Below are 17,268 nucleotides of genomic sequence, written 5' to 3' on the forward strand. Positions count from 1 at the left end.
AAGAGAATACCCTATGTAAGGGATTTCCTTCTGTTAGCCAACAAGAAAGAAATAATTCCTACAATATTAGTAAGAATTAACTTATGGGAGGACAAAATATGATGAGGACCAGCAAAGGAACTCAAGAGGGAGAATCAACAAAATGGAAGAGATAACAACTAACTGACCTAATTTTTGTAGTCAACTAATTCCTAAGTTCCATAAAAACCTCTTCAAGCTAACTAAAACAAAACCAACTTCGAATTGTATCTCAAATTCAACACAAAACTAAGTGAAATTCAAGATTAAATTCACCCTAAATTCAATTTAAATGAAACTTCAAAACTAACATAAAACTTACCAAAAACCAAGTGAAATTACAAACTAAATTCATCACAAATTCATTTCAAAGTGAATTTTAACTAACACAAAATTCAATTGAATTACATTTCAACTAACACAATCTTCAACTAACTTGGAGATTCAATCTCAACCACTCTTAAACCCCTAACAAGGACCATAATTCAAGGGCCATAAATCACTCAACACTAACTATTTTAACAACTCTAACTAACTTTCCCTTATTCACTTCTCTCCATTTCAATCCTATTTAAACTCCACCATTCTTACTCATAAACACAATTATCACCCTAAAGCAACTCTGCCAAAATTACTCTAGAACACCCTCACTGCAAAGCTCCATTAGAGACTCTTAGAGCTTCCAATCAAAGCTCTAATTGGCATGAGTTAAACCCTCAATTCACCTCAACAAACCTAGATATTGAACAACAACAACAACTCACACACTACTATCTCAGAAGGAAAATTAAAGAAGGGAGCAGTAATAAAGAAGAAGATATTCGAAGCTTACTGGTGTGTTGCCGGATGTGGAGGTGTCGTACTAGCTCCAATGAGGTTGGTTCAATCTTTCTTTTTAGCATTTTTCTTGTTACCACAATGTTCCTTGTGCCATGTTGATCAATAATCCCTTATCGATTGCGTGAAATGATGCTTCATTGGTATTTAATTTAACTTTAAATGTTTAAGGTTCTTGCTTAAGACTGTAAAATAAATTCTTTTGGTTTGGAGTTTAAGAATTTAGAGAATGGATCTGTGTCGATGAGAGAAAACCAGTCGTGGTGGTATGTTGTTTTTATGATTCTGGCCACCCTCGTCGGAACTTGTGGCGGAGGACAGCGACAAAAGTTGCAATATATATATATATATATATATATATATATATATATATATATATATATATATATATATATATATATATATATATATATTCTACTATTTTCTTTTTTAAAATTTATTTTTTCTTTTTCTTTTATTTACTTCTTTTTCTTTTCACTTATCCATATGTCATTACCGGGTTGACTATTGAGTTAAATGAAAGAAAATGATTATGTGCATACTCCTTATAAACATTACTATGTTCATGCACAATCAAATACACACCATGTGCTTTTGCTGATTTAGCCTAAGCAATAATTTTTCTATCACACCACATTATAATTTCTCACATCCATCTTGATATTTGATTTATTTTCTTTATTTTTCATTTTTTTTATCTCTTTTATTCTCATCTTCCTATTGTATATATTTGCTACTTTTTATGCTTGTTAGTATTTGTGATTTAATTCTTGAGTGACCAAAATGAATAATAATCACTATATGGATTATTCCCCCATTTTTATCTAGTCAATTAATTAATTCTTTTGATTGATTAATTGATTAAATACTAGGACATTATGAATTAACCATGGATATATACTTAGTATGTAATCGTGGATAAATAGATAAAAAACCATTTTGGTGTTATGTATGAAAAGCTTGTGATTATCTTGATAATTCATCCATAAAATTGCAAGTTTACTTTCTTTTGTTTTTGCAATAAAACAAAAGCTTTTTACAAAAACTTGGATGAAAAAAGAATTGAGTGGGTGTAGACCTTCTCTCTCCCCGAGTGGTTGGACACTGCCATAGAGCTCCATGTTCAAACTCTCATCTTTCATATTAAAACACGATAATAAATTGAATTGAGTTGGTTCTCCAGTAGAAGAAAAATGATTGATTAAGTCTAGACCTTATATTTCTCCAATTATTTAGGCTCTGATGTAGAGTTCCATGTGCGAATAATCATCTTCTGTTAGTGAACTTTGACTTAATTCGCCACACACTTTTCATAATAATTTAGAAGAAAAGAGATTGATTGGGTGTACACCTTCTCCTTATTCGAGCGTTTGGACACTATTATAGATCTCCCTGTCTGAATACTCGTCTTCAGACTAAAAACAATCCCAACATATCAAACTTTTTTTGTTGCCTTAGGGCAAACGGCAATAAACAACTTTTCACAAACGAACATGTTATATATGTTCTATCGCAATACAAACAAACGTTTAAGCCTCTCATGCGCGAGCAAACAAAAAACGTTTAACTGCTAGAACGCGAAATTAACACCGTTCAATAAAATCAATCAACAAACACTTAATTTCTACCACAAACTACAAAACTCTGATTTTCTCATTGCACCATGAGAACATAGACACAATGTTTCGAAATCTTGGCAATCATATTAATTAAAAACTTATTTTTCCTCTTAATTAACACGTTTATAAAAATTAGATGATAAATCAGTAATCACAAGTAACTTTTAGTTAACACCCATATACGCAAAACGATCAAAATGGTTCTCGTTGAATACAACGGATGTGAGGGGTGCCAATATCTTTCTATTGCATAACCGACTCCCGAATCTATTATTGATTGTGAAAACCATACATTTTCCCTTTTTTCTGTAGGTTTTATCGATATTTTCCCTTTCCTTTAGAATAAATAAAGTTAGATGGAGACTCTGTTGTATTTCGAGCGTACGATGCGCTCGAGTATTTTTTTACAGCGCGATAATGATAAAGTGATTTTTCGTTATACAGAAACAAAGTATATAACAGTTAGCAATTTTGAACAGAGGTATATCTAACATTTAATAGCAATTAGCAATTCTGGGTGGTTTATAATAACAATTAATTGCTAGGTGGTTTATAGCAGTCACTTCAGTGCTAGGTGGTTTGTTTAATAACAATTAATAAACAAATACGTACATTATCGCAACAACGGTATATTATAAAAAAATTGATTTCACAAATCTAACAAATCAATATCTACAATATCACATTATAAACAATTGATTTCACAGATCAAACAAACAAACATGTATAATATCGCATTACAAACAATTGATTTCACAAATCAAACCAATATTTACGACACCGTAACAAAAGTACCACAACTTGTAACGTTAATTTAGTTTTTCATATAAATAAAATTAATGGGTTTGTAAAAGTCATTTTAAGCATCAGGTTGAAATTGATTTCAACAATTGTTTAGGATTTGATGAAAATAATTCAAACCCTTTATTCATAATCACATATTAACGACAAACAGTTAAATCCTAACTCATATAAATAAGTTTTGATACCAAATGTAAGTTGATAAATTCACGGATCAACTTTATATTAAATTAGAACATAAACACTTACTTGTTGAAGATATGATTTGAGAATAAGGATTGTCGTTCTTGTCACCTTGATTCGGAATCCTGAAAGGATGAGTTACTTAATTTTCTTTTGTATCTCACACTCTCGTTTATAACTCTCAATGAGAAAAGTTGTGGAACCGTCCGTTCTTTTTCTGATTATGTGATTTAGAGGGGACTTAGCCACATAATATATAACCCTAGTCCTTACCCATTATGGGTCAAGGGTTAAGACTCACACTTTTGCCCACATTAATTAGGTTTCAAATACCCAGACTTTAATTAAAAGAATCACTTGACCAATAAAGAAGCCTACTTATGCACCCCCATCAGAATCATGATTAACTCGTTTTCACAAACCACAATAACAATTGGTTGCGGCCTATAAAATATCAGATAAATCTAACATAAATGATACATTTTTTATATTTAACATAATTTGTTAGGTGATAGATAATTATGAAATTTTAGTTAATAAGTTTAAATGCAACTTTGATCTAGGCATGACAACGGGGCAGGTCGGGGACGGTTTTTACCTCCCCCAAACCCAAACCCCCAAACAATCCCCATTCCCCGCCCCAAACCCAAACGGGGATGGAGAATCAAAACTCAAACCCGTCCCAAACGGGTTCGGGTTGGGTTCGGGTATCCCCGCCCCGCCACCATTCATTTAGTGAAATCAATTTTTTAAATAGAAATATTTATTTTTCCAAAATAAATTTACATTACAAATAATAAAATAAAACAATCTAAAAAAATTTCATACATACATTTCAAATATTTTAAATAATAAATTCAAATTAAAATATCAAAGCATTGACCACATATTTAATATTCTAAATATTCAAAAATAAATAATAATGTACATAATGAAATAAACGGGGCGGGTTCGGGGACGGGTTCAGGACAGGTACTAATGTCCCCATTACCCGATCCATCCCCATATTTTAAAATCGGGGATAACCCAAACCCAGTCAAAGTGAGTTTTCCCCGTCAACTTCGGGGCGGGTTCGGGTTGGTACCCGCGGGTATGAGTTATGTTGCCATGCCTACTTTGATCCCCCTATTTTGTCTTTTTTTTTTTAGTTTTGATCCCCCTATTTTAAAAACCACGTTTTTGGTCCCTTTTTCAAGTTTTACTTTGAATTTTAGTCCCCTAATCAATTTGGAAATAGTTTTTGATGATGTGGCACATGTACTAATGAAGTGGCAGATCCAAGTTGTCTTATGTTGTTTCCACGTCATATTAATTAATAACATGACATTGCAACTAGTAATATTAATTAATTAATTAATGACATGACACAATATTGCAATCAGTAATATTAATTGAATTAATTCAAAAATTAAAATATTTTAAAACTAAATTTTTGAGCTGGGTCTAAGACCATTTTATTTCTACAATAGTCCAATGCACAAGATGGTATTATCTTGTGTGTGGTTGAACTATATAAACACTCATGTTGCTTTTAAGTTAAATAATGCGAGACTTTATTCCATTGCAAATCACCACTCAATCACAACATTAGAAATTGGAACTGGTTAGCTGAACGTGGCTTCTTCTACCGGTACCTGTACCTGGTTTTAATTCATGGAACATTAGGAAATAAATAAGGGGATCATCATCTCAAAGATATGTGGATAAAGGCTCCTTCTCAACAAGATGTGGATGTGAATTGTTTTTAATCAACTACTACCTTGATTATACCTTAAAGATATGTGTTACATACGTGGGTTTTACTATATGTGTCATAACATGACAGTGATATTTTCTATCGCCTTTTTGCTCTAACATGGGAGGCATTAACACTATTCATTATTATATTTCTCTTAACAGAGACATGTCTTATTTCAGTCTATTTCGTCGTGAATTTTATGTAAGCAAAAAAGAGTGTTTACTGCTTCACTATGAAGTTATACTCTCATAGTTGAGAGCTACCCTCACAAACACATAAATTTCACTCATTGTTCACATCCATATCTTTGAGATGATGATCCCCTTATCTATTTTCTAATGTTCCATGAATTAAAAATAGGTACAGGTAGAATAAGTCATGATGAGCCAACACCCATTCCAATTTTTGATGTTGTGATTGAATGGAGATTGACAATGGAATAAAGTTCCATATTGTCTACCAGAAAAGCAACATGAAGGCTTATATAGTTCAACCACACATAAGATAATGTCATCTTGTACATTGGACTATTGTAGAAAGAAAATGGTCATAGGTCAAACCCAAAAATTTGATTTTTAAATATTTTAATTTTTTAATTTCTAAAAAAAATTATTATTATTAATTATAATATTGTGTGATGGCATTAATTAATTAATATTATTAGTTGGAATATTGTGTCATGACATGAAAATAAAATAGGACAATTTGGATCTGCCACATCATCAAAAAAATATTTTTAAATTGATTAGAAAACTAAAATCTATAATTAAATTTAAAAAAGAGACAAAAATATGATTTTTAAAATATAAAAATTAAAAATTAAAAATAAAACAAAATAGAGGATTAAAATTACATTTAAACTTAATTAATATTATACTTTACATAAAAACTTATGTCCAAATATAATACATGTTTCTTCAATACACTTTATATAATGTGATTTGTAAGATGAAGAAGAAAAAAGTCATATAATGATATCGCAAAAATTTGAGAAATTATTATACTTCTTTCTTCTACAATACTTACATCTATGTGGAATTGAAACATTACACCCATAAAATAACAAATAAATAAAAACTATATCAATAAAAACATAGGGATTTTATTGATGCATATATTAGAATTAAAGACATTTCCTTGTGTACATGAATTTATCATTTCGCAGAATTTCCAAGTAAGCAACAATAATGCAACACAAATTTATTCTAATGTTATTATTAATAAAAAAATTAATTACCGAAATGATAATATAATGAATTTTTAGTATGATATATATATATATATATATATATATATATATATATATATATATATATATATATATATATATATATATATATATATATATATATATATATATTAATTTAATGAAAGTTAGTGAAATTTTTTTTACAAAATTATATTTATTATATTTAAGCATGAAAATTTATAAAATAAAAAAGAAACAGAATTAGGATTACTATCAACATAAAATTAGGATTTAGGTTAATATTTTTTTTTCCGTGTAAAACAAAACCCTAACATTTTCTATTCCACTCTATTTTCATTTTCACCTAAAAAAACCCTAAATTCTCTTTAAATTTCCCCCAATTTCATGCTCAATTTCATCAAATTAGCTTAAATCACTTCTCCCAATCTGTGATTCCGAAAATGTCACACCGCGGTGGCAACTCCAACGCGCCGGCGGCGAAAAGTGAGCTAATCGGAAACGGCACAGTTTCCACTTTGGCGAATTCGAGGCAGAGACTGAGGTTGAATCCGAACAAGGAGCACAAGCCAGAAGCTTACGCTGATCTGGAATTGGATTTCAGTCCTTCGATTTTCAGTTCGTTAGAGAGACACCTTCCTCCGAACATGCTCGTTATTTCTCGTGATGATAAGGCTAAGTTCATGACTGAGATTTTGCTTAAGTATCTTCCCACTGGAGAGCGTAATAGAGTATGTTTTCAGTTTTCACAATCATTATTTCCTAAGTTTTTTTTTGTTTTGTGCTTTATCTTAAGTGCTTTTGTTTTAATTACATAAATAAGCTGAACGATTTAATTAGATAAATAGTTGAAAGTTTTTTTTTTTTTAAGTTTAATTTTGGGGATGAATTTGATAACTTGTATCTCTTTATTGTACACGTGGAAGATTGTTGTTAACTTTTTAGGTTGTTGAGTTAGTGATTTGATTTTAATGTAGTTTGGGAGGGTGGTATAAGATGATAAAAGAGTGGAATGGAATGAAAATTGTTGTTTGTGTTGTGTCGAGGAGGGATAATAGTGTATCTGACCTAGGTACAGGTAGAATAATCCACATCGATTAAGCACATGTTTGGATTTTATGTAATTTGCGGTTTTGACTTGTGTATGGTTTTGTGTGGTTCAACATTCCCATTTTTTGCTTTGCAAAGTTATGGCAACAATGTTATTGGGTGTTTATGAGTGTTTCGTTCAACACCCACATTTGTTGCTTCTCAAAGTTACGGGGTAAAATGTGACGTGAGTTTCGTTAAACACTCGCATTATTAGGTGTTGAAGTGCTTATCGTTCACACTTGCAGTAGTTTCTTTGCAAAGTTAGGGTGAAAATGTTATTGTGTGTTGACGTGTGTTTCATTCAACAGTCACATTTGTTGCTTCGCAGAGTTACAGTGAAAATGTTATTGGGTGTTGACGCGCATTTCACTCAACACTCGCATTTGTATCATCACAAAGTTACAGGGAAAATGTTATTGGGTGTTGATGTGCATTATGTCCAACAATCCCACTAGTTGCTTCAGAGTTTTGGTGAAAATGTTATTGGGTGTTGGTGTGCATTTTGTTCACCAATAACTGTTAGATCGTTAAAATTAGTTTGACATTTAATCCTATCTACTTTGTCATACAAAGGATGATTAATGATTATTGGCTGACATTGTAAAAGTTTTACATTGACAGTGCTTCAAAATTATTCGTTTATCTTTGTTAGTTTAATTAATATATACAATGTAAACATTTTACATAGTAGCTGTCCAATTATATTTCACTGTTGATACCACTTTTTCATATCACTTCCTAAAATAACCCCACAATTATGTACCCCATAAGATATGGTTGGATGACTTTATAAACCTTTTATACCAATTATATATGATTAGGCAGAGGTTGAAGTACCTTTGAGGAATTGTCCATTACTATCATCATTATCAATGATATTATTATAATTACCTCACTTTTATTGTTTTGAATATTTTACTATAATTTATTGATGTTTCCAATGCTATTTGGCAGACTCAGAAGCATAAAGAATACAGGCAGAAGATAAAATCGTATTATCAGGTATGTAACTAGTAACCAAATATCAATTTTTTTTACTCCGTCTGCTTCTGTTTGCCTGTATTACAACTCTAGGTTAAAGAGATGTTGGGAGAAAACATTAAGTGCTGTAAAAGAATATAGATCTGAACAGAGAAAATGATATTAACGAGTGAGAAAGTGCTTGTTATTCATATATAGATGAGTAGGTCACACAGCAAGGAGGCATTTACGGAACTGGTAATACTTTTACCGATTCAAAAGGAAAGCCGAGTAATGTTGTATGATGACTGTACAGAGGGCTAAAGCTAATTCAGTAGTTTAAAGCTCAAGAGTAAAGACTGCAAATTGTACTATTAGCCTGACATTAATGTCGAAACTGATATAAAATGTTTGCGAGGATGAGAGAGAGAATAATTATTGTTATTATTATTATTATTAATTATTATTATTATTATTATTATTATTATTATTATTATTATTAAACTCTTACATAAAAAGGTATAGAAACCTAATAATGAATCCTACTTGAATTTTTTGGCATTTAATACAGCCAAATCTTGAATGCGCATCATGCGTAATCCTGCAACTAAACTATAAACCTTCGCCAACTATCATGTCTCTAACCACAATATGATGTTAACAGTTCTATTTCCCTGTATATCTGGCCATCGGTTAATATGCATTCTCTTCAAAGGAGAGGACTTTTATAAAAAAGGAAAACAGAAAAATATCTGCAAGAAAACATTCTAATAAATACTCTCGTCACAATTACACGGGGTAGACCCCTCCTTTAAAGTCCTGGTGTACTCACCACTCCTTCATTGAGACAAAGTTGGGAACCTGCAGTTTGAAGAATATCTAGAAATATGTTGATTGTTACTTTTGGAGATACATTCAAATTGGTGCCAAAGTAATTATTTTTTTCATTTGTGAAGCTGCTGTTCTTTGTGGCGGTGTCTTTACCAAGACTTACAAGTTTCTTACTGATTTTGTAGCCTTTACATCCCGAGTTGTACACTATGAATCCTATTATATTCTTTGTGCCGACATTTCTCAAAGCAATTAGTGATAATACAGAGCAAAGCTTTAGAAGCATAATATCTGAGCCCTCTCCAGACATTCTTGTATTTCAAATGTTTCAGCCAGACTTCTGTGAGTTGTTGCTATCTGAGGTACTTTATCATTTTAACTATCTTGTCTGTGGTATAGGCAATATCTCATCTTTTGAATCCATAGTTGCAAGTGAATGCTTGTATACATACTGATTTTTTGTATATGTTAAACTTACTTTTGGTGTATCTAGATTGAAAATTTTGAGAAATGGGTGACTGAAGCAAATTTCCGGATCATGCGTCCCAATAGAATGAATAAATTTGGTGCCGTGCTTGATGACTTTGGGCTTGAGCCGATGCTTGACAAGCTTATGGATGATTTTGTCCGTCCTTTATCTAGAGGTGACTCGTGGCGATCTGATCAATCATATTTATTCTTCTAGCAAAATGATTTTAAGTGTTTTTTTTCTCTTTTATTTCTTTTTGAAGATTTGTTCTGTTGATTTCATTCTATCAAAATGACTTTAGGTGGCTTTTTTTCTTCTTTTTTTTGAAGATTTGTTCTGTTTATTGATTATTGTTTGTTATTCAGTCTTCTTTCCAGAAGTTGGAGGATCAACCCTGGATTCGCATCATGGATTTGTTGTAGAGTATGGTAAAGATAAAGATGTTGACTTAGGTGAGATTTCTACTTGACGAGCTTTCCTGACAATTCCCATATACTATCTGCATTATACTGGACGTGTACAGAAGAGGGCTAGAGGGCTAATTTTTTTAATACTTGAACTATACAACATTGCATTGTTATTTCTATGCAGCTTTTTGGGTAATAAGAATTTTAACAACTTAAAAACTGATTCTTTTGAAGCTTCAAACTCAAACTAAGCTTGGATTGAGGCCATGGATATTTTATCATCAGTGGTCGATATTTTGATGATGTTGGATTCATATACTGGTTAATATACACCTGCATTCCTGATGTTAATATGTATGATGTCTTACAATTTAAAGTCTTTCATCTGTAGGTTTCCATGTGGATGACTCGGAAGTAACCTTGAATGTTTGCTTGGGTAAGGAATTTTCCGGAGGGGAGTTGTTTTTTCGAGGCTCAAGATGTGAGAAACATGTAAATACAGGAAGTCAGCCAGATGTAAGTCATGGAGATGGGATAACAGAACAATTTGGCACCATTAACTACCGTAGCTATATATTTTTTGGCCTAAAAGAAAGTAATATATACATAAAAAAGGTAGTCTAATTAAAATTTTTGGAACTGTATTTGTGCTTGGCATGATTAACAATCAGGGCCCTTATAACATGTAATGATAAAACAATGCTCCTGAGATGTGTTTACAAGCAGGACCGCATTTGCGTATCTGTTTTTCATTGTACCTTGCATATGTTAGTTTTGATAGTAAAAACACATCCGCATGATGGAATTAATCATTCAGGAATCATGTTCTGTTCGGGGGAGTTATATAGTGTTGTCTATTTACTATTGTAAGAATATTTATGGACCATTGCTTCTTGCTATTTCTCATAGGTGGTTGTACACTTTATTTATGGAGTCCATTATTTGAAAGCAGGAAGTCTTTGATTATAATCATGTCCCGGGACGGGCTGTGCTCCATCGTGGTCGACATCGTCATGGTGCTAGAGCAACAACATCTGGCCATCGGATCAACTTCCTGATGTGGTGCAGAAGGTAATTTCATCTGTTGGTTACCTTCATTGCTACCTCAATTTGCCCAATGTTCTTGTATCAATCCTTCATTGGCAAGTTAATGATAAATTTTGCATTATGTAATTGTAGTTCTGTCTTTAGAGAGATGAAACTGTATCAAAAAGATTTCTCCAGCTGGTGCGGAGAATGCAATCGAATGAAACAGGAAAGACAGCACTCCACATGTGCTGCTACAAGATTGGTAAATTGAGTTTTGTTTTCATTATTTACTGCATTCTTTGAAATGGACGGAAGAGGTTTTTCTGAGTATAATCATATGATTCTATGATGTTACAGGAACTGATCACACGGGAAGGTGAATCCGCCGCATAGTTTGTTATGCTCGGCGGATGGTTGTAAAATGTTGTAGCTGAAATCATTAGTCAAGTCACTAATGATGCCTGATCCAGGTTTATGTAATCTATATGCTGTGTTGAGCTAGTTATATTTAAATAAACTTTGATATTTCCTAAAAAATTGTAATGGTTTCTCTGAATACTGATTGTGATTTTTGATACATAAAACCCCAATAACATGACTAGTGATATAGCTTTAGGCTGTAATTAACTTCTACTGATGTTTCTCAGGTTCATGTTCATTGCATATTGCAACATCTAGTTTTTATTTTATTTTTAGAAGCGTAATTATTTACCATTTATGGGTTTAAGATTTTGTTAAAAAATAGAAATTATGGGGTTCACACCTTATTGGCAAATCATATTTTTTTCCTATTGAAATTAGAATAAGACTATTTAATTTACTATGTGATATAGGAGATTGTGAATGAGTTTTCAGTGATTTTAATTTAAAATAACTTTTTTCAGATACGTGGATTCTTTAGGAACGGCCTTCCACGACAAGTATCAGTTCATTAGTCTTAGAATAAAAAAGTTCAACATTTTATATATTTATTCAAGAATTAAACAAGTTTTAAATTTTAAATTTTGGAAAACAAATGACTGAGCCTTTTAAAACTATAACATCTTTTTAAATCCCTTTAATTTAAAAGGGTGTATTCGAATTTGTATTTACGGATTTCCTTTAACATATGTGTGATTCTCATGTGATTTCCATTGTTGGAGAAGAAGTAATTCCCTTTAATTAAGGGATCTTTAAATACATCTTATATATTATCTTATATATTACTTAGCCACCATGTTAAAATATTTGAATGTTCTCATTTAAAATATAAATTATTAATCACATATTTAGAAGTTATTTTATATGTTTTAGAAGTTATTTTATACGTTTATTGTATCGGATATGCATCTCTGTTTATTTTATTATGGAGATATATTTTTGTAATTTATCAAAAGAGAATAGATTATGTGATGTTTTGTTTATATTTATTCAGAGAAGATTTATAAGCGTTACGTATCATGTGTAACAAGATTTAAACTCTACAATCGATATGTAAAAAATGACGTATATAATTCAGATGGTTCAAAAATGTCATATATAAACAAAGTAAAAAACAATGATAAAATAGCATAAGGTAAAAATAAAATACAATCAATAATGAATCCAAAGTACAACTACTCGATACTATTGTATATGTCGGACTACATCTCCCCTGCCTCCTCTGGTTCCTCGACCATCAATCCCCATGCCTCCTGGCGCTGTCTCTGGTGCATTAATGTCCCTGTGCCTCTGTCATGATGACATCTAGGACCTGCCTCACATCAGATCCATCAGAAAAGATGCGTAATCTCCATTATGTGACGACATTTAGGCAAGACATCATCAACATGATCTAGTTGTGTCTGCTCCTTTAGTATCTTCTGATGAGTTGGTCTAGGTGGATTTCCTAGAGTAGCCTATACCATATACATATGTGACACCTTGAAGAGCCACCTGATGTATCGTTGATGTAGCTCCGTCGCTCTCAGCTATGGTATTTTGTGTCTCCTCCGGTATCAAATGACTTATAATCATCAAACATGTCATTAATCTGTCTATGTGTCAAAGTAGGAGGAACATAGACAACAGGGTGTCTAGGAATGGTTTGAGTGTAGCCAAATTGTCGCATGACGCGCTCAGAAAGATGATAAGCAGTGAGAGGTGTTTCACAAGCCAACCATCCCGAGTATAACGCAATCTCGTCAAATGGACGCGTCTCACGGTGATCGACATAACCGTTGAAGTGCATGTCCTCGGCAACCAAGTTGTCAAGATACACTATGAATGACTATGTCTCCTGTTTGCCTATGAGTGGGGCAAATGTAGTAGCACACAACATATCCTTAGTGTAAGTCGGTACACTCGCTCAGTCGGAGATGCGTGGAAAGTGCTGGAGGATCCAAGCCTGAAAATTTTGGAACATACAAATCATCGATAATAGTGTTGCAAAGATGGAAAGAAAATTACACAGAAACATTAAAAGACCAATCAATATTACCGTTAGTAGTATGATGTTGTCGGTGACCTGCTTCGTCTTCCAGCTACAACCCTCTGATAACTTCGAGTGCAAGTAGACCAAACACGTGACCCCCTAGTTGTACTCATGGATCTGCTTGAAATCCTCGAAATATCGTAGGTAGACGACATCTATATAAGTGACATTCTTGTCCATAAAAATCGCAATGCCAACCAAATATAACATGTATGCTCTCATAACATATGCTCTATGAAGCCCCACCCGATCGTCATCGTCTCTAGCCTCATCAACTCTCCGGAGCTCATATGTATATATCTTTTTCAAGAATCCAAACCTAGCATGAAACCTTTGGTTTTATCCATCTCCGTCATCGCATCAGTTGGGTCAACTCCCAAATAGTCTACCATCATCTCGAGTGCCTCGTCTTTGCTAATCCTCCCATGATTTATAAGTTTCAACATGATCGGAAGATGTAGAAAACACGACACATCGTCGAGTGTGAGAGACATCTCACCAAGTGGGAGATTAAATGACGAGGTCTCGGTGTGCCATCTCTCCACAAATGCATCAAGCATCTAGTGGTTGATCGTAATATAATCGGTCATGCACAAGTCGTTCATCCCAAATAGGGACAAAACTGCCTGAAACCACTCCTCATTCGATTGAGGCAAACTAGTAATCTTCCGCCTGTGGTTAATAATCTTCATCGGATCACGGTCATACAGAATAATAAATCAATGTCAGAAACTTGTAAATTAAAATAAACGTAAATTAAAAAGAATTAATCCAACTAATAATACCTCTTCATCCCTTATATGTCTGGCAGTATGGTCTGGGTACAGAGGAAGTAGTGACAACTCTATAGAGCCTCCTCCAAATGGATTTGGCTCAACATTCTTAACAGCCAACAACATCAACAATAGGATGTTGCACTAGCTCAGAAGCATCATGCGTCGTAGGTGGCACAAGTGACTTTGGTACCACCGGTGACTCAGGTATCTCTGGCGTTTGAATAGGTGAAACTTGGCGCCTGCGGGAGGATGGGGAGAGGGATGCGTCAGCATGTGAAACCCGTCTCCTACGGGAAGAAGAAGATGGTTAAGCATGAGGAGAATCATGAGCCCCATAAGTAGATGTCTCTGCATGACCAAAGTGAACAAGAGCCTCCGAAACCTGACTCTTCTCCCTCTGCATTGATGCATGATGTGCAATCCTCCCGCACCCCAGCTTATCGTGTCTATCAGCCATAATGATTGTAAGTTAAAGTAAACCAGACAATTAGTGAAAACAAACAACACTACAAACAACAAAGCAAAAAAAACATGTTGTTATTTTATGGAGATGCATCTCCGGGTAATATAAAACCAAACGTTGAAAATTTCCGGAGATGCATCTCTGAAATTTTCTATAACTCTTCCGTTCATCAACGGAGACAATGCAGAAATACGAATCTCAAAATAAATGGTTTGATCGTGATTTTTATCCTACAAACGTGTTTTACAACATGTATAAATTAACATCCTTGCATTTCGTACTCATTTGATACCTAAATCATCATTTTCTACTCATTTACGCAAAAACTCCAAAAACTCAAAAAACTTATCGAAATATCGAAAACTTACAATTGTTTACTTTGCTTCAGTGTTGGATGATGTTTTTGATGTTGATTGAAGATCCTTTGAGCTTGGTTGTTTGATTTTGGACTTGGTGATGGAAAAAAATTTGAGAGTTTGAAGAGATTTTTGAGTATTTTCAGAAATGAGGAATGAGAAGGGTTTTGTTGTAATTTAAGCTCTAATACATTTCAGATATGCATCTCCGAAATAAGTATGAAGATGCATCTCCAAGATATTTTAACATTAACTCAGAATTGAGTGCGTCCAGAGATGCATCTCTGAAATTTAAGGGCATTTAAGTATTTTTATGTGGGGCCTAAGTAACATAGAACGTGTATTAAGAGATTCCCTTAATTAATATAGATTTTAAACCACAATTCTTTTTGCGCCATAGGAATATAGGCCCATATGAGATCACATATATCATAAACATATTATTGGTGAAAATATTTGGGAATTGTTTGTCTCACTCTAAGTGGTGGGAAATATTCTCTATTGAAAATAAAAAATATTCATCTGATATCGAAAATCTATTTTCGGACGCACTTTGAGTCTCACTAAAACACGCTTTATCTGAGTCTTATTTCATATTATTTTATTTCAAATTTTAGTTTCGAGATGCATCTCTGGACCCACCCTATCAATGTATTTCTATTTTAACAACTCAATGAAAATTCGGAAGTGCATTTCTGAATTTGTGAAACGGAAATTTGAAAACATGTCAACTACATTTTCGAAAGTGATTTTCTGGATTCTTCAAACCAGATTTTTAATCAAACAGAACATTGCACGCTCTTCTTCCTAATGAACAAACACCATTTCCTCTCAAAACCCTTGCAAAAAATTATTCCATCTCATTCAAGTTTTGCACTCTAAAACTTCATTCTTGTGTTTTATCACACCAAAAAGAGCAAAATAAGCTATAATTTAAGGCAAAGATCATTTATTTCATTCCTCATTGGGCACATTAATATGGTTTTTGAGCTGAAAAAGTTATGTTGCTTTCGAAAATGCATTTCTTTATTCTAGGTGAATTCATACGGAAGTGCATTTTCGGAATAGTCCAGTGTTCATTTTATCATGTTTTTGAATATTTTATGTTATTGTTTGCCTTAGATATGGCGCACCATGATGTTTTGCCCAAACCTATTGTGTCTATGAATACCAAGTATGTTTATGTCAAGTAGATGTTGACAACCAAATTATAAATGGACAAGAGTTTGAGTTTCGTGATCAAATACTCTAGTGGATTCACACGAAGGCATCCAAGTTGAGGTTTAGTGTTATAATCAGAAGGTTCGATATGGCTTCATATAGAAGACTTGCATTCGTGACAATGAGATGCGAAAGAAGTGAGAAATACAAAACTCCTCTCCAGAAGTTCAAATGAGATGACACCGGTTCAAAAAAATTTGAGTGTCCCTTTGAGTTGTATGGTCATCTTTTAGCAAATAACAAATGGAGATTTAATTTTATTTATTATTTACATAACCATGACATGTGTGACAAGTTAATCGACTATCCCATTGCATGTCGCCTCATGTCAGAAGAGAAGGAAATAGTTTCAGAGATGACATTGAATATGGTGCATCTCAAAAACAAACTTGCGACTTTGAAACATAAAAGACCTAGAAATATCTCAAATATCAAGCAAGTATACAATACTTGTGTCCTTAACAACAAGATGTTAAAGGGAGATAGACCTAAAATGCAACAACTGTTGAAACTTTTGGATGATAATAATCATGTATCTCGGTACCGAATATGCGAGGATGGAGTAACCGTTCAAGATATATTTTGGCCTCATCCTGTATCAAGAACAACAATAGAGAATATATCACAAGAAGAGGTGATAAACATTCATATATGATAGCAATGAATAAAATAGTAAGGATATAATTCACATCGATATAATTAGTTAGTACAATGTACAACATACAAATCATTATACTATGCGTAAATCCTCTACTCTCATGTATGTGGTACAATCTTACAACCATGGATTAAAATCCTACAACACTGGA

The 17,268-nt window shown here is 33.0% G+C and overlaps 1 protein-coding gene across 2 annotated transcripts; it reads left to right on the forward strand.

Moving 5' to 3' along the window:
• Window positions 1-6,665: 6,665 nt before the first annotated feature.
• On the forward strand, window positions 6,666-11,824 carry LOC127111952 (2-oxoglutarate and iron-dependent oxygenase domain-containing protein CP2). Of its 2 annotated transcripts, XM_051046209.1 has the most exons (9): window positions 6,666-7,134; window positions 8,450-8,497; window positions 9,472-9,648; window positions 9,780-9,930; window positions 10,121-10,207; window positions 10,554-10,678; window positions 11,115-11,233; window positions 11,342-11,453; window positions 11,549-11,824. In XM_051046209.1, the coding sequence occupies exons 1-9, from the start codon at window positions 6,847-6,849 to the stop codon at window positions 11,582-11,584; spliced, it is 1,143 nt and encodes a 380-aa protein (XP_050902166.1). In that variant the 5' UTR covers window positions 6,666-6,846; the 3' UTR covers window positions 11,585-11,824. The 2 variants fall into 2 exon arrangements, with proteins under 2 accessions (XP_050902166.1, XP_050902209.1); XM_051046252.1 differs by lacking the exons at window positions 11,342-11,453; window positions 11,549-11,824 and having other exon boundaries at window positions 11,072-11,233.
• The last annotated feature ends 5,444 nt before the right edge of the window (window positions 11,825-17,268 follow it).

Source organism: Lathyrus oleraceus, chromosome 1 (assembly GCF_024323335.1).
Source record: "Lathyrus oleraceus cultivar Zhongwan6 chromosome 1, CAAS_Psat_ZW6_1.0, whole genome shotgun sequence".
Taxonomy (NCBI): Eukaryota; Viridiplantae; Streptophyta; class Magnoliopsida; order Fabales; family Fabaceae; genus Lathyrus; species Lathyrus oleraceus.

What these genes read in the sequence shown, in the direction of transcription:
- LOC127111952 (XM_051046209.1), top strand. Translation starts at nt 6,847, where the DNA reads ATGTCACACCGCGGTGGCAACTCCAACGCGCCGGCGGCGAAAAGTGAG. An exon ending in CCACTGGAGAGCGTAATAGA is followed by an intron (nt 7,135 to 8,449) that starts GTATGTTTTCAG and finishes GCTATTTGGCAG; the next exon opens with ACTCAGAAGCATAAAGAATA. An exon ending in CATGTGCTGCTACAAGATTG is followed by an intron (nt 11,454 to 11,548) that starts GTAAATTGAGTT and finishes ATGATGTTACAG; the next exon opens with GAACTGATCACACGGGAAGG.